Genomic DNA, 20,544 nt, shown 5'->3' with positions numbered 1-20,544 from the left:
GCAACAGCAGCAGCAGGAGGAGCATGCGATTTGTTTTTTTTCTTCTCGTCCTTTTTCTCGCCTGCAGCGTGTCGGCCGAGGAGGTGGTGAATCGGGGATACAACCACAAGGAGCCCCATAAACGCCACCATCAATCTTTTGGACGCCATCGTCATGTGCGCAGGGAAGAAATGAGGAATGCGACGGGGGTGGGATGCAGAGGAGAGATAATTCGGTACTGCCAAACCCCCGTCACCGGCTTCTACGAGTACTGGTGGAAGTGTCTTTCCGAAAATATGGACCGGTTCAGCACGCCCGACTGCCAGACGTACATAAATGGCATGATTGCCTGCAGGAACTTTACCGTTTCTTCCTACGGTCCAGGGGAGCAGTCTCCAGACGGGTTGGTGAAGCACCTGCTTCATTCAGAAAACGAGTCGATCCCCAACGAATGCAGGAACTCCAGATTCTACAAAGATGCCGTGGTTGGATTCCACAGACGCCAGTAACGCCTCGGAATGGGGGGATTCTTCACGGCTGCAGGAGAGGAGGAGAGAAGGCGGCCTGACAACTGTATGGAAAAATGAACCACAATCCTCCTCCTCCTCCTACAAGACTTAATTGGACGTTGGGCTGCTGGAAAGAGGCAGGAGGAAAAGACACACTGCATTCCTTTAGAAATACAAATAAGGACTACTACTCTTTTTTTTTTTTCGTCTGTGTGTGTGTGTGTGTGTGAATATATACAATCAACACGAAAAGAAGGGCGTTTGAGTTATAACAGAGAGACAAAAAAAAAAAAAAAAACGATTGGTAAATGTGAGCCGACCATATTGGGAGGGAAAAAAACAGAAAGAAAAGAAAAGTTTATGACCGTTACTAAAATACACCCAAAAAAAAAAAAAAAAAAAAAAAAAATCAGAACGGCATGTAAATGAATACTCCAAGAGAAAGTTTGAAGTTAAATAAATATATATATGTATTTTCAGAGGGAGGGGGTCCCCTGCATGCGAGTGAAGTACTACCAATGGATGCAAAGTTAATTAATTGAGCAAACTCCAGAAGGGGGGAGGGGGGACAGGGAAGAAAAAGGGGGTGAAAAGGTTATTGACGGGGAAGGTCGCAAAATTGTTTGGGGCAAAGTAAGGCTTATTATATATATTATATATATATATATATATATATAATTTTTTTTTTTCTTTTTTTCTTCTTTGATATTTTTATTCATGTGAGTTTTTTTTTTGTTTGTTTGTGGGTGGGTGGAGTCAAAGGCGTTGCTTTGCAGAGCCGCCTTGCGGCTTTTCTGCTTCTGAATTATTTGCTTTTCTTTTTTGATTTTGTGTTACATGTAATAAAAAATATATATATATATATACATGTATATGTGTCAGTACTTTAGCGGGGGTGTTGTTTGATCAAAGTTGGTTTATTTTATTTTTTATTTTTAGTTATTTGTGATGACTTGTGATGTGTTGCCGCGCCTTTTTTTAATGGCGAGGCATCGCGCTGCTTTGCTGAAGGCTGCTGACGTGCGTTCGTCGCCGGTTTCTGCCGTCGGAGCGAAAGTTCGGTCGACAGACTGCGCTGTTGGCTTGCACCGCCTGATGGATAAGGTTTTGGAGGAGCTGCACACGGAGCCGCATCGCTGGTTGCCGACGACAGCTGAGAATGAGCTTGTCGAGCTTCTTGACAAGAGTGATGCCCCCGACTTTCCCTCCGCACAGTCCTTCTACAGTCTTCTTGCCCAGCGCCGTTTTGTTTTGAATATTGCAACAAGTCCCGCTGTGCTGAACGTCACGTTGTTTGATGAGGTGGCGTTGCGGTGTGGTGAGACGTGTGTGCTGCGCGAGCCGGTGAGTCGTAGCAGCTTGATGCGGCTCATCCTTGTTCCGGTTGACATGCGCGTTGCCCTTCATGGTCTACTGCGTGCTGTGCTGGGTGTTCTGGAGAGCGCCGGTGTGAAGTGCTGGGCCATTGGAGGCACTTTGCTGGGCGCCATGCGTCACGGCAGCATCATTCCATGGGACGATGACGTCGATTTGGGCGTTTTAGCCGCGGATGAGGCGAGACTCCGCGCAGCATTTGGGTTTCCCCGGATGGATGGCGTGGAGACGGATCTTCTACTGGAGTACGTGCCCATGTTCGGGTACAAAGTTTACAGCCGCTCATTACCACCGCCGTCACGGGATGGTTCCGTCACATGTATGACATACGGCTATTTTATTGACATTTTTATTCTGGAGGAGCTGCAGGGGCGTGTTTTTTTTGCTCGAAATGAGGCGAAGAGGACGTGGCCGAACGAATGGTGGTACCGTGATGAATTGTTTCCTTTGACTCGTGTGCCATTTCTTCCCACCCCATCGAGTAGCCGTCAGATGTTGTGGCTTCCGGTGGCACGTTCTCCTCTTCAACACCTTCAGCGCCACCACGGTGTTACTTGCATGGAGGAGGCTGTTGTCCCGCGTGAGTTGCATGGTCGTCTTCTTAGTCATTCGTTGCATATACCAATGACGCTTCTTGATGACGTATGAGGGATCATTAGCCATTTTGATATTTTGGGATTTTTAAAAAATACCAATCATTTTATTTTATTGTGTTGATTTTTTGATGGTTGTTGTTTATTTGCAATAGGCTTTTGTTTTTACCGTTTATATGCGCTTTTTTCTTCTTTTTTCTTCTTTTTTTTTTGTGCGGCATCTGCGTGTGTGCCCCGCCCACACATGATAACAACGGGGAGGATCCGTTCCAAGGCTTACGTATTCGTTTCTTTTTTTTTTTTTTTTTAACGATGCACGCAGACAACAGTTCCGTCATCCCCCCATGCGGGAGCAAACGGGAGTTATACACGCGACTGGAGGCCGTCGTAAGGTCTTTTGTCGAGCCCCCCTCCTCAATGCTTACGCCGCACTTTAATTTGATGATTGGTTTGAGTAATGTTTCTGCATTGCTTTTTTACGAGCTGAACCGCTTTGCAAACCCAAATGCAATGTTAAGTGACCTCCCTTTGAATTGGCTTGGCTTCTACCTGCTTCAAAGCCCTCAGCGACTTGTGTTGGGGCCTTTTCAAGGACGTCCTGCATGCATCGAGGTTGCAATGGGGCGCGGTGTTTGTGGAACGGCAGCACAGAAGGGTGAAACGCTGATCGTTCCGGATGTGCACGCTTTTCCAGGACATATTGCATGTGATTCCTTATCGAATTCTGAGATTGTCGTTCCGATCAAAACCGCAAAGGGACATGTGGTGGGCGTTTTGGATGTCGACAGTACCCAACGAGAGTTCTTTGACGCGGAGGACGCACAGGGCCTGCAGAACATAGCGACGGTCCTCTCTCAAAATCTTGAGTTCCCTATGGCTTGCACTTTGGCGAGGAATCCGCTTTTGGCAAATGCGGCTTCTCTTCCTTCACATAACGAGGCTCCCTTCTCCTTGGCGGGCAAAGATGAGGACAAAGTGCCGACTGTAGAGGAGGCTGTTGGATCAAAGGCAAAAGGAGCGTTTCCGCCTTTTTCAGCGACGAAAATGGCCGCATTTGTCATTACCCGTGCACCAGGCACAACACCTGCGACGGCTTTGACGGAGGTGGGAGAGGGGGCGAGCACGCAGCAGCGTTCACAGCGGTTCACTCACCGTGTGGGCGGGTGGGACTTTTCCGTGACGGAGTTGTCCCGCATCTTGACGCAGGAGGAGCTGCTGCACTACGAAGAGGCTCTTGGCGTCAGCGCCCTTCCGGAAATTCCGTTTGCTTTTAATACACTCCGTATCGCCCCTGCGGAGAGAGCGGATGCGGCGTTGGTGAAATTCTCGCTGTTGGAGGTTTTGCGCTCGGCTGCTGCCTTCTACCGCACCGACGCCTATTGCCGATCGACCCTGCCGCAGCTGCAGATCCCCGTCGCGGATTCCTGGAAGAAATCACCGTACGCCACTGTTGATGCCAAGGTTGACTGGGCGTGGCGGAATAATTACTTTGGCGTAAATGAATGGCGCTGCAAACTGAGGCCACTTGAACCTTCTATGCCTGGCGTGAACTGGGAGCTGTTGAAAGACCAAACACTGCCCATTGTTTTCTTTCACAACTTTGACATTTTTGAGGATGACCTGCACGACCATGGCATTGTGAAAAGTTCCGTGCGCTTCCGTGTCATGTCACTGGCATTTTTCATCCTGTTTCGCCATTTTGTTCGTGTGGACGGGTACCGTGTGTGGATGCGGGAAGTGCGGCTTTTTCACGAGTTTTCCGTCAAGCGTCCCGACGGGCAGCCGCACATTGTTGTTCGAGAGGAGGTGCGCATTCTTGATATTGCCGACGGCGAGAAGTTTCGTAATTATGACCCCAACGACTGCGCGCGGGAGGCCACTGTTGTCGAAGCAAATGACTTCTACGTGAGTATTGAGGACCCCACATACGATGACTGGTGGTCGACGATTGGCGTCCATTGAGGGGTTATTTTGCTCATGGTGATTGTTTTTTATTATTGGCATTCCTCTGAACCGAGTGCAGTTCTGCTCGGGGAACTTCCATACACAACAAAACATATCACCCCCGCTACCGCCACCACAACCCCTATAGAAACTAGCGGTGATTAGTACAAACTGAAGGAGGATTTTATTTATTTATTTTCTTTTGGTTGTATATTGCTGTTTCTCCTATTCTTTTTTTTTTCTTTTTTTTAATTTTGATTTTTGAGCTTGGGTTTCGCTTTTATTGTTTTCTTTTGGTATTTTTTTCTTTTCTCTTTATTGTGCATGTGCGCTGGGCATGTACCTGGAAAATGTGCAGTTAATTCTATTGGACATTTCGGGGGCTACCTGCATCCCGTGGCAAAAGAAAACCAAAAGGAAAATTTAAAGGGGAAATTAATAGTTTTCAAAAGAGGGTTCATCTCCTTTTGCTTCATGGTGGGTTTTTTTTTCCGTCCAGTGGACATCTTTGGCCACCCAAAGACGGCGCTGGGTGAGAACCTGGATCCTCAGCGTACGTGGCTGGAGTGGGTGTTTATGCCACGACATAAACCGCTGTTTTATAACTTTATGGCAAACATAAAAGCCGGTTTGACCGTGGCCCTCGTAAATGTGCCGCTGAGTATTGCACTCGCGATTGGAAGTGGTGCCACGCCAGCGCAGGGTATTGTGAGTTGCGTCTGGGCAGGTGGTGTGGCCACCATTTATGGTTCTTCACACTTCAACGTTATTGGCCCTACAGGAGCCCTCAGTGGGCTGCTTGCCTCGATGGTAGTGTCGTACGGGGGTGGCGTGTTAGCCCCACTCGCACTTCAAGCAGGACTTTGGATGATGTTGTTTCTTTTGCTTCGCGTGAATCGTCTTCTACGGTATGTGAGTTCTGGTGTAGCGCACGGCTTTGGGTGCGGTGTGGCGATTGTGATTGCCGTTGGGCAAATCCCCTCGGCGTTGGGACTGAAGGGTGTGGCACAACGGGAGACGATTATGGAGAAGTTGAAGGAAGATTACAGGTGCCTTGGGACAATCAGCGTTCCAGACACCCTACTCTTTCTTGTCACCGTCGTTCCTTTGCTTATTCTCTCCAAACGGTATAACAAAATCCCATGGCAGATTATATTTACGCTCTTTGGTATATTAATGGCTCAGGTATTGCCGCGAGGATCGTTTGTCCTCTTGAACATGAAGTACCCGGATCTGTCACTTAATTTCTTTGCTTTCAGCTCTTTGGATTTGCTGATAAATCCCCAGTGGTTTCACCCAAGGATTATTTTATACGGGTTTGGTATTGCCATTGTTGGACTTATGGAGACCCTCATCAGTTCTGTCATTGCGAATAATCATGTGAGCGATAAGTCGTACCTCAACTACTCGAGTGCTCGTGACACGTTTGGGTTGGCGCTCTCAAACGTTGCAAGTGCATTCGTTGGGGGGATTCCATCGACGGCTGCGTTGGCTCGCACAGCGCTGATGGTGCACTCTGGCGCCTTTTCACGAATGGCGGGAGTTGTTTCGTGCGTCGCTGTGGGACTCTTATGTAGTGTATTGCTCCCCCTTTTAAAGGAACTGCCCATGGCAACCGTGGCGGCAATTCTGATGGTTGTCGCATACAAACTGGTGGACCTGAATGACCTTCACATTCTACATGTTATTGACACAGCGAATCTTTACTCCACCATCATCACCTGCGCCGCATGTATACTCACCGATACCTTTGTTGGTCTTGTTGTCGGCATTGCGATTAGCGTGTTGCTGAACTACGCGGATGCGACCGTGTCCGACGTGGTATTTGAGGAGGAGGATGAAATGTTTGCATCACCACGAACACCGCAGCCACGCGTCTTTCGTGTTCTTATTGTGCAGCCGCAAGAGTCACTTCTTTTCATCAACTCTGAAAAGATAAAACGCACCATATTTGAAAGGAGCGTTGCATTCCGTGAGTCATTGCCACCGGAGACGAAGAAACATCTCGTTCTTGACATGTCTCTTGTGAACCGCGTTGACTTTGACGGAACGAAAGCACTTGGTGAAATTATTAACGCCCATCGTGAAAAGGGATGGATTGTCGATGTATTGAATTGCCAGCACCTACGCAACAGTCTGGTGCTTTGCACGCCGTACCAAGACCTGCAGAAGCTTGAGTACATGGAGTTGTACTGATTGTGGCATGCGACGATGCCACAATTTGCTCTGGTGGCGCTGGTGGATGAGTGGGCATTGGCCGATTCTGAGGGGATTTAGAGAGAGAGAGAAAGGCGTGTGTTGATCGCCACTGTTGCCCGTGCGAAGGACACATTGCATCAAAGAGGAGGGATGAGGTGCATTCGCACCACCATCACCACCACCATCTCTTTTTTAAAATTAATTCGACAAATTGTAAATGAAACACAAAAGTATAGAAAAGAGGAAAGAGGAGGAGGCCAGGCGAAGTGCATATAGACGAATATATAATATATAATATACATGTAAAAGCAGTTTCTGTGCATGGCGTCTTGACTTCAGAGGAGGATAATTCCTGTAGCAACCATAATGGCAATAGAAGTTTTGGCATTTTGCCTTCATTATCTTTGCGTTGCAACGGCGTAAGTGACGAGGTGTAAAGAAGAATGATATATAAGATGGTCAAAATACGTATAAAAAAGAATGGAATTTATGAATATTGGATATTTGGACAAAATCACGTGAAAGAGGGGATATGAAAGAAGAAGAAGCAGAGAACTAAGCAACGAAATATATAAATTCTAAATTCTTATTGAGGTGTTTTTTTTTTTTTTTTTTTGCTTTTTTGAATATTCAACGTATTTTAAATTTGATGCGCCCCTTTCATGCCTTCAGTTTTCATGGGCGGTAGGGCCACGAAACTGGATCATGTGTAGAGGTTTGGATGTGACGCTCCCCCTTTCCCCTCTCTTTCCTTTCGGAAGGGAAAGTAGTGGGAAGAGGTCGTGGGAAATTGGCATTCGGAGGGCAAATGCGACTTCGTTCTGTTCTGCCTATTTTTTTTTTTTTTTTTTTTCTTTCCTTCATGGTCTTCACTTCCCCATCCCTTACCTCCAATGTATTTTATGCCTGTGGAGATGGACATTCCCTTGAAACTTTCACCTTCTTTTACCCTCTTTTTTTTTTTTTTTCTTGACGTTGTTTTTGTTGCCCTGTGGGGTGGGGGGTGCAGGCTGCAAAGGAGGGGATTTTCTCCGTGATGGAAATTCTTAAGAAGACGGCGCTGTTTCGCATTGAGCAGCAGACGAAAGACACACCGCCAGGGGAAGTGACGAATATCTCGTTGAGTGACGTGCCGCTGTTACCGGAACGCCTCAAATGCTTCAGCGCCCTGACGCACCTGACGTTGGTGTCGATGAAGCCAAGGATCAATACGCTTCAGGCCATCTCGTTGGCCTCCTTCCCCTCTCTCCGCATGCTGGACGTGAGCGATAACACCGTGACCGTCGCGGAAGACCTCCCCTTGTGCCCCACCCTGAGGAGACTCTTCATTGCGAACAACCGCGTCAGGCAGTGGGCCGAGGTGGAGCGGCTGGCGGCATCCTTCCCAGGGCTGGAGGTCATTGACGCCACGGACAACGAGGTAGATGACGCCTCCCGCTTCAGCGACTTTTTTGAGTTGTTTCCAAATCTTGTGGCCCTCGACTCAAAGAACCGGGACGGCGAGGAGGTTGTCGTTGCGGACTCCGATGAGAGCAGCTCCAGCCTTGACGACTCGGAAGACGGCAGTGAAGACTCATTGATATCGGAAGAGGAAGAGGAGGAGGAGGGAGAGACTGAGAAGGGGAATGAAAATAAGAGGCCGCGTGCATGTGAAGGATTGGGCGGCGATGAGGACAACGCAGCACCCAAAAAAGTTTCGCGTACGTAGTATTGGTTGTCTGCTCCTTCTTCAACCCCCGTGCACTCGCCTCCAAAAGGCCCTAAATTTATTCTCATTATTTTTTCCTGTCTTGTCGTCTTCGTGTTTTCCTTTTTTCTTTTTGCCATGTGTGGTGCATGGCTGCTAACAGACACAAACGCAGACCCTGTCACATTTTTTTCCTTTGTTTTTCTTTTTAAATTTTTATCTCTTTTTGTTCAGTTCTGAATTCCACACATTTCCTTAGTGTAAAAAGGAAGATCCAAGAGGAAAACTAAAGCTGTTCCGTTTTTGTTCAATTTTTTTGAGGGCTGCCATGTCGCAGTACGACGTTCCCAATGAACCCACCGCCGGGGAAATTGCCGAAAATTACAAAAATGTTTTGGGACGTATGGAAGCCGCCTCCGGAGGACGCCCGGTAACTCTTGTTGCCGCGAGCAAAACAAAATCCCCAGCGTGCGTACAAGCGCTTTACGATTGCGGGCACCGGTGTTTTGGGGAAAACTACGTCCAGGAGTTGGTTGAAAAGGCGGGTGTATTACCGAAGGACATCCAATGGCACTTCATTGGCCACTTGCAGAGCAACAAAGTGAAAGAGCTACTGGAGGGGGTAGATGGCTTGTACCTCGTGCAGACTGTGGACAGTGAAAAGCTCGCAACCAAGCTGAACAATGGCTGTGTGACTTATCGTGGAGGTCGTTCCTTGAATGTCTACATCCAAGTCAACACGAGCGGTGAGGAGTCAAAAAGCGGTACAGAGCCGGGGAATCCGACAGTGGAGCTCGCGCAATACATACAAGAGCACTGCAAGCATCTCAATGTGGCAGGTGTCATGACAATTGGCATGCCTGACTACACTAGCCGCCCAGAAAATTTTGAGTGTCTTCTGCAGGTTCGTGAGGCTGTTGCGAGAGCTCTTTCTCTGCCTGCCGATTCTCTTGCGCTTTCAATGGGGATGACTGGTGATTTTGAGAATGCGATAAAAATGGGTTCGACGGTAGTGCGAGTTGGGACCGCTCTTTTTGGTAAGCGTTACTGCCCACCAAAGTCGCCGCGGAAGGGAACGACAGATTAGGGGATTATCCGGCAGCCCATCAGCCGCGTCTTTCGACTGTGCGGGCATCCCCGGCGTTCTCTAAAGGAGCCAATGAGCGAAAAATGCACGCGGATGTTTACAAATTGGCTTCCTACGCACATACGTTACACAAATTTTATTTATTTATTTATTTAATTTTTATTTTGCCGTCCTACCAACCCGCTTTTGTTGACCCCACTTCGCGGCGGGGTCTTGTGGCTGGAGGGGAACTTAAGATCATTCATTTCGTAAGTGATAAATATATGTATCTTCAATCTGAACAGAATGCGACATGCCACAATATTGGAGGTAACAGAATATATAAAGACGAACATACATTTTGAGCAAAAAAGAAAAAAACAAACAAACAAACAATAAAGAGGAATTGGCGAACCCATCGACTTTCCATTTAAATTTTTTTTTTTTTTTTTCTTTCTTTCCGTCCCGTTTTATATGCGAGTTTAGGGTCCGGCTAGCGGTCCAGGCGAATATTCTTTTTTTATTCTGTTTGCCCTGAGATTTGTATTTGAAGGAAAAAGCGCGAAGGTTACTTCTCCACCCGTCACTGTCTTATCAACAACAACAAAAAAAGGGGGAATTTGTCAAATGGTGCGACCGTCAATGGCATTTAGGTGGTAGGCGGGGTGTAAGCTTCACGCGTGGAAGAGGCTTTGTGAAGATGTTAGCGAAGCCGACTGGAGGGCGTGGTGCGGTGATTGACCGGAACGGGTCGTTTAAGCCGGTTTTGTTCAGTTTGCCGCGTCTGGATATATGGCACGCACCGCGAAAGCCTGCCTTTCCTTTTTTTTTCTTTTCTTGTTTCTTCTTCTAACGGCCTAACGTCTAGTTGTGTGGTTGGCGGCTGGACGCTGGCGGTGGGAAGTGTTGGAGGGTGGAGTGGCCGCGCCGAAGTTTTGGTGCCCGCTTAAGTTTGCCAATTGTTCAAATAATGGCTGCAGCTGCGTCCGCCTCTACGCTGGAGATTTTTCCCAAACTCCGTCGAGTGTTGTGTCGTGGAGATAAAGTTTTGCTGGAAATGGATGGTGTTTTCTGTTGTTGTTTAAATGTTTTCTCTGCGGTGTAGTGCGGCTGTGACGGAAGTGAGTCTTGAAATGGGGGAATTCTTTTTTTTTTTTTTTTTTTGATATCTTTTTTATCACGCTGTCGAAAGCGTCGTTTTGGCAGAGGATTTCTTTTCCCTTCGTAGTGAGCGGTTTACTGGGAGGGAGCCACATTGAAGTCACCTCCACGCTGAGCTCCAGCCGGTTAAACGGATCCGATGAGGCCTATTTTCCTTTCCTTTTCTTTTTTTTTTATTCTTAAGAAAATAAATATCACGTTGCAGCGGCAACCTCCTGGAGCGAGTGGATCTCTCTCTCTCTCTCTCTGTTTGTGCTGCGGCTCCTTTACTCCATGCAACCAAATTCACGGGAGGCCCGCGGCAGGAGACATTGGTGACGGATCCTTGTCACTTGAAGGAGTGTAAGGGATGACCCCGGGTGGTACCAGAGCGGGGTGCGGCAACGACTGGGGTTTAGTGGAATTGCCTTTTCTGATGCGAGTTACTGGCGCTTGGATTTTTGTTGCGGGTTTTGTTTTTGTTACCAACTTTTGTGAGTGAAACGGGATGACGCGTAGCCGTAGCTCAACACATTGACCCCTCCGCTGCTTGAATTGGAGCTTTTTCACGTGCGAGGAGTATTTTGTTGCGTGGTTTCTAAAGTGTTTTCCCTCTGCGTTTTCTTGTCTGTATGCTTCTTTTTTTTTTTTTTTCCCCTTGCGCACACGTCTTTTCGACTGCTGATGTGTTTACTTGTGCTTTATGCTTCTGTAGACTGGCCCGATGTCATCTGTGGCGATTGTTTTTGACCTCCGCTACACGGACTGGGACCTCTTCGAGTCAGCCAGGGAAACTTTTGTCACAGCTGTGGGCGAAATGCTGGCATTGTCACGTGCCGCATCTTTTTTACGAGGTGAGCCGTGGTTGCGTGTGGAGATTTTTGCAGCCAATGGAACTTGTCTCGTGCCTGCCTGGGATGCCGGCTTTGACGCCAATAATGTGGCGGATGCCATGCGGATATTATCGACGCTTGATCCGGTGCGTTCCCCGGCGCGTGACACCGATCATTGTGTTGTTGACGCCCTGCAGCGGCTTTTGTACACCGCTGCCAACGGCGGCGCTGACAGTTCCCGCGGTCTTTTTTTCTTAACAACTTTTACGACGATCCATGACTTTAGCCGGCGTGTGCACTCGACAAAGATCCTAGCCATACCTTTTATGGAGAATTTTTGGGTCTCGCTCCACCTGGATGCTACGGCGATGACCACAACCTCGCTTGCGCTGACACCTGCTATCCGTTTGATCCGCTGTTCTATTGGGCCCTTGGTTCTTCGCAGTGCTATTCAGCAGGCATTGTCTCCTTTTTTGAAGCTGCAGCGTCATGTTCCCGTATCACTACGTTTTGGTCGCTACAATGTGCCATGTGCCGCCCGCCACTCTTTTTTTTCTCTTCCCACTCGTTGCTGTACGGCGGGAGACTTTGATTTGACGCGGAAGGGCTGCGCCGAGGAATGCAGTGGTGACAGTGCGATTCTTTTTCTGGCTGGGCGACATGTTTGTACCTCCCACTTTGAGCGAGAGCGGTGGGCCACGAAGGAGGTAGCGCTGACGGTGGAGGGCATTTTAAGCAGCGACGCTGTGAGTGAGGAGCTGTTGTACGGGGACGGCTGGATGCTCTGCCCGAAGGAGACCGAGCCGTGCGAGCGCCGCCCCGAGGAGTGGATTTACCATCTCTCCAAGGAGTTGCAGGGAGATGTGCTCATCCTTACAACCCAGCAGCCACACCTTGACCCACCGCACCAGATAGCGCTGCCCGCATCCACATTTGTGGGTTTTTTTCTGCGGCCGACGCTGCTTTACGTTCGCGCTCTCATCCCACCGGAGCTGCTTGCGGAGCAGGTGGAGTCCGTGGGGGCGTGCGCCACCCGCTATCGCCATGACGGTGCCCTCTCGGACGATATCAAGAGGACGGCAGATAATTTACGCAGTGCCTCAGCCTCCACGCTTCTGAGGAGGCCTGTTGGCGTTTGTCGTGCATTGGCGCAGCTGAGAAGGAGTCAACAGCTCACTTTGAAGCTCGAAGGTTCTCAGGGCCCCACGAAGCGCGGTAGTGCCTATTCCCTTCACAGCCTTCACAGATAGCTTCTCAGATCTGCCTTTTTTTTTTTTGTCTTGCTTTTTTCCCCTGTTCTCTTCTCTTTTTTTTTTTTTTTTTTTACAATGTGGCAGACGAGGAAACAAACAACCCTCTGCTCTTCCTAAAGAAAAGTAATTCTCTTCTACAGAAAAGGAATTTAAGAAAGAAGAAAAAAGACACACACGTGCCTTTTTTTAATGTAAAGTTTTTTGTTTCTCCTGCATTTTAAAATGCTTCCACAACATTTGTGTGCCGCCGGTACTGTGTGTAACTCATGTCTTTTTTTTTTGTTTTTTTGTTTTCTTTTTTCTTTTTATGCTTGGGTTGTCTTTTGTAAAAACGATCGAACAAACATCTTAAAAGAAGAGAGAGAGAGAGAGAGAGAGAGAGAGAGAGAGAGAGAGAGAGAGAGAGAGGGAGGGTTGTGTGCGAGGCACACGGAAGGAAGGAGAACACATAACAGTGGAAACACACACACACACACACACACACACATTGAGATATTCAGTTTGTCTTCTTGTTGGTAGGGAATTGAGTATTGGTTGTGCTAGTGCTTGTGGGCAATGCCACGTGAAGCCGCCAGCGGTCTGTGGCGGTCGGAGGACATGACGATGCTGCAGCTCACCATGCAACGGGAGACGGCGCATGACTCGGTGTTGAAGCTCGGACAGCTCGCGGCGTTTCAGTTTATTGATTTGAACGGCGATGTAAACGCATTTCAACGTGACTTTGTGCAAGAGGTACGTCGCTGCGATGACATGGAGCGGAAAATGCGTTACTTACATGAAGAGATTGAGAAGGCAGGTGTGACAAGCGTTCCCGGACAGGTGGGAGAGAGAGAGACGATGTTCTCTCTGGAGCAAAAGGTGGATGAGCGGGAAGCTGAGGTGCGGGAGTTGAACGAGCAGTACCAGTCTCTTATTGAGGAGCGCAACCGATCACGTGAACATTTGGAGGTTCTTAACCGCGATTTTAGTGCCTCCTCCACACACAGCCAGGGCCTCAATTTGATTACGGGCGTCATTCCCAAGGAACGCGTGCCAATATTGGAGCGACTTGTGTACCGCGCCACTCGTGGGAACTCTGTGATGCAAACCGACGATATCGCAACGCCCTTTTACAATGTTGCAACGAACCAGCCCATTTATAAATGTGTCTTTGGAATTTACTTTCCAGTGCCACGCCTGCGGGAGAGTCTTGGGAAGATTAGCGAGGCTAATGGTGCCACACTCTACGCGTATGCGGAGAACGAGGAACAGCTTCAAGGCATGAGGGAATCCCTTCAAGTTCAAGTGGAGACTGTAACGCACACACTTCAGCAGTCTGCGCTGCGCCAACGGCAATTGCTAATGGGGATCTCTGCTAGCGTGTATGAATGGCGCCGCGCCGTCGCCGTCGAGAAGGCGGTTTACTCCACGATGAACATGTTGCGATTCAGTGGCGCGACAGTTGTGGCGAAGGGCTGGGCCCCGGTACGTTCTCTAGACGACATAAGGACCGCGTTGCAGGAGGCGGAGTACTTAAGTGGTGCTCAGGTACTGACCATTGTGGAGGGCGTCACGACAAAGGAGACACCGCCTACATACTTTCGAACGAATAAGATTACAAGCTCCTTTCAGGGCATTGTGGACAGCTACGGCATGGCGCGCTACAAGGAGGTGAATCCGGGCGTTTTTACAATCATCACTTTCCCCTATCTTTTTGGTGTGATGTACGGTGATATTGGCCACGGTCTTATTTTGACCATCTTTTCGGCATTTCTTATTTTTATGGAAAAGAGCTGGGAGGGAAAGCCGTTGAATGAAATCTTTGCCATGATTTTTGGTGGCAGGTATCTGCTCTTGTTTATGGGCTTTTTTGCAGTTTATTTGGGGTTTCTTTACAACGACATGTTTGGATTCTCTGTGGAGGTCTTTACGTCGGGGTACCGCTGGCCTCAGCTGCCACCGAACGGACCAGACGGGGTCGTGCGTCCATCGCTGCCCGTTGGTGTGACTCCTGCGCATAGTGTCATCTTTGGTGTTGACTCCGCGTGGGCTGAAACGGAGAACAAACTGGAGTTTTACAACTCCATCAAGATGAAGTGTTCTGTTATCATTGGGGTTGTGCAGATGATGGTGGGGGTGATTCTTTCTCTCATGAATCATCTTTACTTTGGTGACAAGCTTCAGGTGTGGTTTCGTTTCGTTCCAGAAATTGTTTTTCTCTCTTGTACGTTTGGTTACATGTGTCTTCTTATCGTCATCAAGTGGTGCACGCCGTGGGAAAATCGTACGCATGACGCACCGTCTTTACTGGAGACCATGACGAATTTTTTTCTGCAGCCAGGAACTGTTAGTCTCCCTCTGTACAGGGGGCAGGCGGTGATTCAGGTGTTGCTGCTTCTCATTGCATTTGCGATGGTACCTGTCCTTTTGTTTGTTATTCCTTTTATGGAAAAGAAACACCACGATGAGGCGATGAAACGAAAGGCGCTCTTGCATGAAGAAGACGAGGAAGAAAAGGATGAGTTTGACTTTAGTGAGGTTATGATTCATCAGGTTATTCACACCATTGAGTACGTTCTGGGTTGCGTTTCCAACACGGCGTCCTATTTACGTCTCTGGGCACTTTCCCTCGCCCACTTGCAGCTGTCCGAAGTGTTTTGGAACTTTGCGTTCCTTATGACGGTTGGCCTGGACGGCGGGTCGGGCATTTTTGTCTTTGTTGGCTTTTGTGTGTGGATGTGTGCAACGCTGGGGGTGCTGCTGGGCATGGAGTCTCTTTCTGCCTTTTTACACGCCCTCCGTCTGCATTGGGTGGAGTTCAACAACAAGTTTTACTCCGCAGACGGTTACGCATTTACCCCCTTTGACGTTGCGGAGGTTCTTAGCAAAATTAACTGAGGGAATATATACATATATATATATACATATATATGTAAACATGTGTATTGCGTTGTGTTTTTGGGTGCCCTGTCGCGTAGAGGGGATGAGGGGCGAAGAGACGGAGGGCAAACAATGCGGCATAAAACTTTATGCATCCATGCATTGCGCCCCTGAAGCGGGTTTGCGAGGAAGAGGAAGAAGAGGAAGAAGAAGTCAAAGGCGATGAGCAAAAAAGGGGAATAACTGAAGGAAGATGAAGAAAAAAAAAAAAAAAAAAAAAAACGAAAAAAAGCTGATAGCAACACTAAAGAAGGCGAAGGACGTCTGTTTGTTTGATTCCCTCTTCTTTTTTTCTTTTTTGGAATTCTTAATCTTTTATTCGCCTGTCTTGTTGACGGAAATGATGATGGGGGAGATGTTAGAGGAAAGTGGGCATGAAATGAAGAAAAAAAAGAAGAAAAAAAAAAAAAAGAGAAAAAGGGGGATGGCAAAAGGAGGGTTGGGTGGGCGGGGGGAACTGAAGTTGAACTTGACGACACATTCCTCGCGTATTCTTTTCGCCCTTCATATATATATATATATAATATGTATATTGCATGTGTGTGTTATTTATTTGCTCCTCCGTGGAGGTTTTTTTTTTTTTTTTTTTGCTTTTGTGTGTTTCTTTTGCTGGCTTCACTGGGACTTTTTGTTTTTTTTCTACGAACACACAAACAAACAAACAAAAAATACACACATTCATGGGAATGCAGTAGAGCGAGGGTACCAGGGGGGCGAGCACGATGATCCGACGAGCCCTTCTACGGGGCGCATGTGTCAGGTGCTGTGGCGCCGTCGCTTTTCAATCAAACTCGAATTCCGTGACAAAATGTTGTCCCTTTTCTGGGACCATGGATAATGAGCAATTAAAGCCACTGAAAACCGGCACGGAGACGGTGTCTTGTCCTGTTCTCGGTATAACGCCAGAACTACGCTGCCCAATGGAGTTTGAGAAGGACACAAAGACGCTACCCATGCGGCAAATAGCGGCACAAATGGGAAAATTACGTTTGTCCGCCTTTGTGACTGCTACAACTGTGACTGGATACGTGCTCTGTGGTGGCACGAGCCTTGTGGCAGCGGCGGCACTGACGGTCGGAACTCTTTTACAGTCTTGTTCCGCAAACACGGCGAACCAAATACTAGAGATGGAACATGACAAAAAGATGAAGCGGACCTGTCGTCGTCCCATGCCTATGGGCTACATAACTTGTAAGGGTGCTTTAACCCTGTGTGGTTTGGAGCTTGTGGTTGGATCTAGCATTCTATGGCTTCTCAGCCCACCGGTGTCGGCCCTTGGGATACTTAATTGGTTCATTTATGTTGCTGCCTACACACCACTTAAACGTGTTTCTGCCGTAAACACGTGGGTGGGCTCCATTGTTGGTGGAATACCTCCTCTGATGGGCGGGATTGCTGCCACAGGAACTGTGACAAATCCTGCTTGGCTTTTAGGCGCACTTCTTGTTGCATGGCAGATTCCACATTTTATGGGCCTGAGCTTTCATTGTCGCCGTGATTATGAGGCAGCTGGTTATAAAATGTTGGCTTTTTATAATCCTTGGCGCGCCTCTTTTTATGCCGTGTTGATGTCTGTTGTCATGGCTGGAATGACGCTTGCTGGTCCCGTTGTTATCGGGATGCCCTCTGAGGGATGGTATTATCCTGCCGCAAGCATTGCCAATGGCGTCATGATATACAAGGCATGGTTGTTTCACTGCATGCCAAAGCAACACTGCCGTGGATGTTTTGTATTTTCATACATTTATCTCACGATAGTCCTAACCGCCTTAATGGTAAATCATTTTGGACCGGTGAAAAGGTGTACCGCTGCATGTGAGTTTGTCTTTGATTACATTGAAGGACAACGCCAAGAGGCCAACTCAAAACGCCCTTGGAAGCTCACATAGAAGAATCATGTTTAGTAGAGTTGCTCGCACCGTTTGTGCAGACGTAGGATGAGGGGGCGGTTAGATCGCGGGATAGGATTCGTTTTCTCAAGATTGTGTGTTGACTGGGATGTGGGTTGGGGTTGGGGGTTAGTTTTGGATCGAAACGCAATTTAGCTGGCGGCACGATTCCTTTGGGATTTCATATATATATATATATATATATATATACCTGTGTGTGTGTGTGTGTGTGTATTTGTGTGTGTATCTTATGGAGGGGGGTAGGAGAGGCCGGGGGGGGAAATATGTTGTGGTAATGAGGAACCAAGAAGAACACGTGCACAGACAAACAAACGGACAAACAAAAGTGTCTGGTAGGCCTATTCCCTTGAAGAAAGTGGCTTCAAGAGAAAGAGAGAGTGAAAGAAAGAGAGAGAGAGAGGTGGAAGTCTCTGTCTGTCTTTGCACAGGCATTTGTGTTTTGCAGTAGGTGCGTGTAGTTCTGTCTTGACTCTACACCAGTTAAAATGCATAAATGATGAGGGCGACTTGCCCCATTTTTTAAATTGTTTCTGCTTTTGCCACAACAACGACTTTTCCGGATGTATTTCTATTACATTATTATTATTCCCTTGTTGATCTCTTCTCTGTGAGTATGTCTCTTTTGTAGAGTGATGGAGTCGATACCGCCCAAGACTCGGGTGCCGGAAGACTGGATTCATCCTGCGCTGAAGAGGCAGCTGATGGACCGCGGTCGTCTGAGCAGCTCGCCGAAGGACCGCCTTGAGCTTTTAGAGAGGCAGCGCACCGAGATGGAGAGCGCGGCGGTTCGCAGAAAGCAGTTGTTGGAGGAAAAGAAAAGACATCTGGAGGATCTGGATCGCCGCCGCCAGAGAATCGCGGAGGAGATGAATGAGGAGGAAAGGCGGCTGATGAACCTGCGCCATGTCCACGAACGCGTTGGGGATCAGTTGATTGTACAGAAAACCATTGGGAGGCAGGAGTTTCAGGCTGTCTCAGGTGTAGAAGGTCTTCAGTCTTCTTCCTGCGCTCTTCGTGTGACTGGCATTATCGGATGGGGAGAAATAATGTCGTGTTTCACGGCGGATGAGGAAACCAGAGAACGTTTTTTTTCCAAGTACGCACCGCTCTTTACGGTCAACGAGGGCGGGTCGATGCCGCTCAAGAAGGTGACCGAGCCTGTTTTTTTTGATGAGATGTGTCTGATGGAGACGGAGGGGAATCGTTGCATGAATTCTGCGTGTCCCTACTGGCACCGAGATCAGTTGGAACACGCGAAACTTGGTTGCATGGAGCTCTTTGCTCGCGCTGCGACGTGTATTAAGGGGCACAGCAGCATATGTGACGCTGCATCCATGTTTTCAAGGTTTTATGTATTGATAGAGGCAGCGAAGGACCTTGCAGAAGTCGTACGGATACAAAGAGATCTTATTAACCACGTTGCAAACCTTGGATGGGCTGCGGCTATTTTGGAAGACGAGGAGTCTCCCACGTGGGAGGCACCCCTTCTGCCACGGCCAATCATGTCACTAGAGCACGTGGCGTCTCTTCTACGCGATTCAAGGGAGAAAACATTATGGGGACATATGATTCACTCAAATGCTGATGTTGTTGTCCAGGCAACCGCACTTTTTAAGCAGCATGCAGATTCGTTCTCATGGCGTTGCCTTATGCGTGTTGCGGGGACGACAATCGATCGTTTACTTTGGTTGGCCACTCGTGGGGTTGCTCTGTTTCCCACATCGCCATTTATCCGGCTCAGTTACCTCGTAGCGCTAATGAAGTCCGGATGTTCGATTTCAGATTGTGTTGAAGTTTGTCTTTCGTCAGCTCAGCTGATTTCTGATCAGGCGGCAATTGCCATATTTTCTCCCCAAGAGACAGAGTGGTGCGAGGTGGCGGCGCGATACGTTGCGTACATGATTGCCATTTCGTGCATCCATGTGGCCCGCACCGACCCCGAGGCAGCGGTGGGCCTTCTTGAGGCAGTACTGGAATTGCCGGGTCGTATTTGTCTTTTGCCGCTTGCATTGCAGAACTTAAATTTGTTTCTTGTTGTGCTTCGAAAGACAAGGCGATTGGATGGCGCGAGTGCTCTTCCGTTGGCCTCCATCTCCGATGTCTCATTTACACTTGGCGATGGGTTTCCCTGTTTTCCAGATAACGAGTGCGGGCAGCTTTTATCGAGGCATTTGGGTCTAATTGACTTATGTGTCTCCGCAGGTATTGATTGGTCATTGACAGAACGCATGCGGTCGAGTGTGCATCTTTCACTCATGCATGCATTCTCTTCCGACGCGCAGCTGGTGGATCAGATCCTTACGAGGTCACCCATGCATTCGGCTCTTGGGTTGGCGGAGGTGTGGGTGGGGTATCTCCGCCTTGTGGAGCAACGGGACGGGACGGTGTCTCTTATTTCATTGGTACAGTCTCTGTTGGAGTCCTGTCAATCGCCGCTGCTGATGGTCCATCTCGTGCGATTCCTTCAGGTGCATGATGAGAATGTGGAAACTGTCATCGACAACTTTCTTGAGGATTTTGCAAAGAGCCGTGGTATTTTACTAGAAAAAGTCCCCCTAATGGCGTCCACGGATTCGCCTGGTCTTCCTGTGGATGAGTGGATTCCGATTGTCATATTGTATTCCCTTCGATTGCGTCTTAGGGAGCGACTGGAGCTGCTGTTAAGTGTTCCACTGGATTTGTACTGTGATGTGGTGGAGTTGGTGGTTCTCTTATGGCTGGAGACAATTCAAGTCGCACTGCTCCTGCGTGATGATGACGTCTTCCGACAGTGTGCGAGACAAGGCTTACTGCTGCTCCATGAGCCTTTTATTCACTACTTTAGCCCTGTCGATTGGGATTTTGACGAAATGGTCTCATATGCTCATGTGGCGAGTCTCATGGTGTACAGAGCCATCCCTGTTCTTCTTGGCACGTCATATCAAGTCACTGCGCACTACCGTGGGATTTTGTTGGAGCTCAGTGCAGAGTTGCACGTGGTGCATCCCAATCTTCTCTCTACGGAATAGAATCCAAGTTGCCAACCTACTTTTAAGCAACCTGTGTGGGGCCGCTGTGGTTCCTGCTTTTTTTTTTTTTTTTTTAAAGAATATTATGCATTTTGTGTGCATGCGTGGGTAAATAAATAAATCAATCGAC

The 20,544-nt window shown here is 48.3% G+C and overlaps 10 protein-coding genes across 10 annotated transcripts, besides 31 other annotated features; all 10 read left to right on the top strand.

Moving 5' to 3' along the window:
- Positions 1-24: part of a microsatellite that runs on past the window's edge.
- Positions 1-20,544: part of a sequence feature (heterozygous, Esmeraldo-like haplotype) that runs on past both edges of the window.
- Tc00.1047053509767.140 (uncharacterized protein) lies at positions 24-488 on the top strand (the record flags this gene model as incomplete). Its single annotated transcript, XM_812182.1, has 1 exon — positions 24-488. The coding sequence occupies one exon, from the start codon at positions 24-26 to the stop codon at positions 486-488; it is 465 nt and encodes a 154-aa protein (XP_817275.1).
- Positions 698-717: a microsatellite.
- Positions 872-897: a microsatellite.
- Positions 1,133-1,165: a microsatellite.
- Positions 1,167-1,230: a sequence feature (A-rich).
- Positions 1,338-1,363: a microsatellite.
- Positions 1,405-1,426: a sequence feature (AT_rich).
- Tc00.1047053509767.130 (hypothetical protein, conserved) lies at positions 1,437-2,510 on the top strand (the record flags this gene model as incomplete). Its single annotated transcript, XM_812181.1, has 1 exon — positions 1,437-2,510. One exon carries the CDS (start codon positions 1,437-1,439, stop codon positions 2,508-2,510), a length of 1,074 nt encoding a protein of 357 aa, XP_817274.1.
- Positions 2,638-2,667: a microsatellite.
- Tc00.1047053509767.120 (hypothetical protein, conserved) lies at positions 2,768-4,417 on the top strand (the record flags this gene model as incomplete). Its single annotated transcript, XM_812180.1, has 1 exon — positions 2,768-4,417. One exon carries the CDS (start codon positions 2,768-2,770, stop codon positions 4,415-4,417), a length of 1,650 nt encoding a protein of 549 aa, XP_817273.1.
- Positions 4,582-4,719: a sequence feature (A-rich).
- On the top strand, positions 4,874-6,595 carry Tc00.1047053509767.110 (hypothetical protein, conserved; the record flags this gene model as incomplete). Its single annotated transcript, XM_812179.1, has 1 exon — positions 4,874-6,595. The coding sequence occupies one exon, from the start codon at positions 4,874-4,876 to the stop codon at positions 6,593-6,595; it is 1,722 nt and encodes a 573-aa protein (XP_817272.1).
- Positions 7,196-7,222: a microsatellite.
- Positions 7,432-7,455: a microsatellite.
- Positions 7,635-8,306, top strand: Tc00.1047053509767.100 (hypothetical protein, conserved; the record flags this gene model as incomplete). Its single annotated transcript, XM_812178.1, has 1 exon — positions 7,635-8,306. One exon carries the CDS (start codon positions 7,635-7,637, stop codon positions 8,304-8,306), a length of 672 nt encoding a protein of 223 aa, XP_817271.1.
- Positions 8,183-8,227: a sequence feature (CT-rich).
- Tc00.1047053509767.90 (hypothetical protein, conserved) lies at positions 8,614-9,372 on the top strand (the record flags this gene model as incomplete). The annotated part of the gene is made up of 1 exon (XM_812177.1): positions 8,614-9,372. The coding sequence occupies one exon, from the start codon at positions 8,614-8,616 to the stop codon at positions 9,370-9,372; it is 759 nt and encodes a 252-aa protein (XP_817270.1).
- Positions 9,508-9,537: a microsatellite.
- Positions 9,524-9,640: a mobile genetic element.
- Positions 9,787-9,811: a microsatellite.
- Positions 10,168-10,200: a sequence feature (A-rich).
- Positions 11,216-12,574, top strand: Tc00.1047053509767.80 (hypothetical protein, conserved; the record flags this gene model as incomplete). Its single annotated transcript, XM_812176.1, has 1 exon — positions 11,216-12,574. The coding sequence occupies one exon, from the start codon at positions 11,216-11,218 to the stop codon at positions 12,572-12,574; it is 1,359 nt and encodes a 452-aa protein (XP_817269.1).
- Positions 12,590-12,649: a sequence feature (A-rich).
- Positions 12,849-12,884: a microsatellite.
- Positions 12,934-12,989: a microsatellite.
- Positions 13,038-13,064: a microsatellite.
- Tc00.1047053509767.70 (vacuolar proton translocating ATPase subunit A, putative) lies at positions 13,133-15,454 on the top strand (the record flags this gene model as incomplete). Its single annotated transcript, XM_812175.1, has 1 exon — positions 13,133-15,454. The coding sequence occupies one exon, from the start codon at positions 13,133-13,135 to the stop codon at positions 15,452-15,454; it is 2,322 nt and encodes a 773-aa protein (XP_817268.1).
- Positions 15,459-15,502: a microsatellite.
- Positions 15,622-15,649: a microsatellite.
- Positions 15,693-15,727: a microsatellite.
- Positions 15,879-15,915: a microsatellite.
- Positions 16,003-16,029: a microsatellite.
- Positions 16,067-16,104: a sequence feature (A-rich).
- On the top strand, positions 16,219-17,385 carry Tc00.1047053509767.59 (protoheme IX farnesyltransferase, putative; the record flags this gene model as incomplete). Its single annotated transcript, XM_812192.1, has 1 exon — positions 16,219-17,385. One exon carries the CDS (start codon positions 16,219-16,221, stop codon positions 17,383-17,385), a length of 1,167 nt encoding a protein of 388 aa, XP_817285.1.
- Positions 17,569-17,595: a microsatellite.
- Positions 17,598-17,630: a microsatellite.
- Positions 17,771-17,806: a microsatellite.
- Positions 18,039-20,414, top strand: Tc00.1047053509767.50 (hypothetical protein, conserved; the record flags this gene model as incomplete). The annotated part of the gene is made up of 1 exon (XM_812174.1): positions 18,039-20,414. The coding sequence occupies one exon, from the start codon at positions 18,039-18,041 to the stop codon at positions 20,412-20,414; it is 2,376 nt and encodes a 791-aa protein (XP_817267.1).
- Positions 20,472-20,501: a sequence feature (AT_rich).

Source organism: Trypanosoma cruzi, genomic scaffold (genome assembly GCF_000209065.1).
Source record: "Trypanosoma cruzi strain CL Brener 1047053516455 genomic scaffold, whole genome shotgun sequence".
NCBI lineage: Eukaryota > Euglenozoa > Kinetoplastea > Trypanosomatida > Trypanosomatidae > Trypanosoma > Trypanosoma cruzi.
The sequence above is the reverse complement of the archived record's forward strand: the minus strand, read 5'-3'. Positions and strand labels throughout refer to the sequence as shown.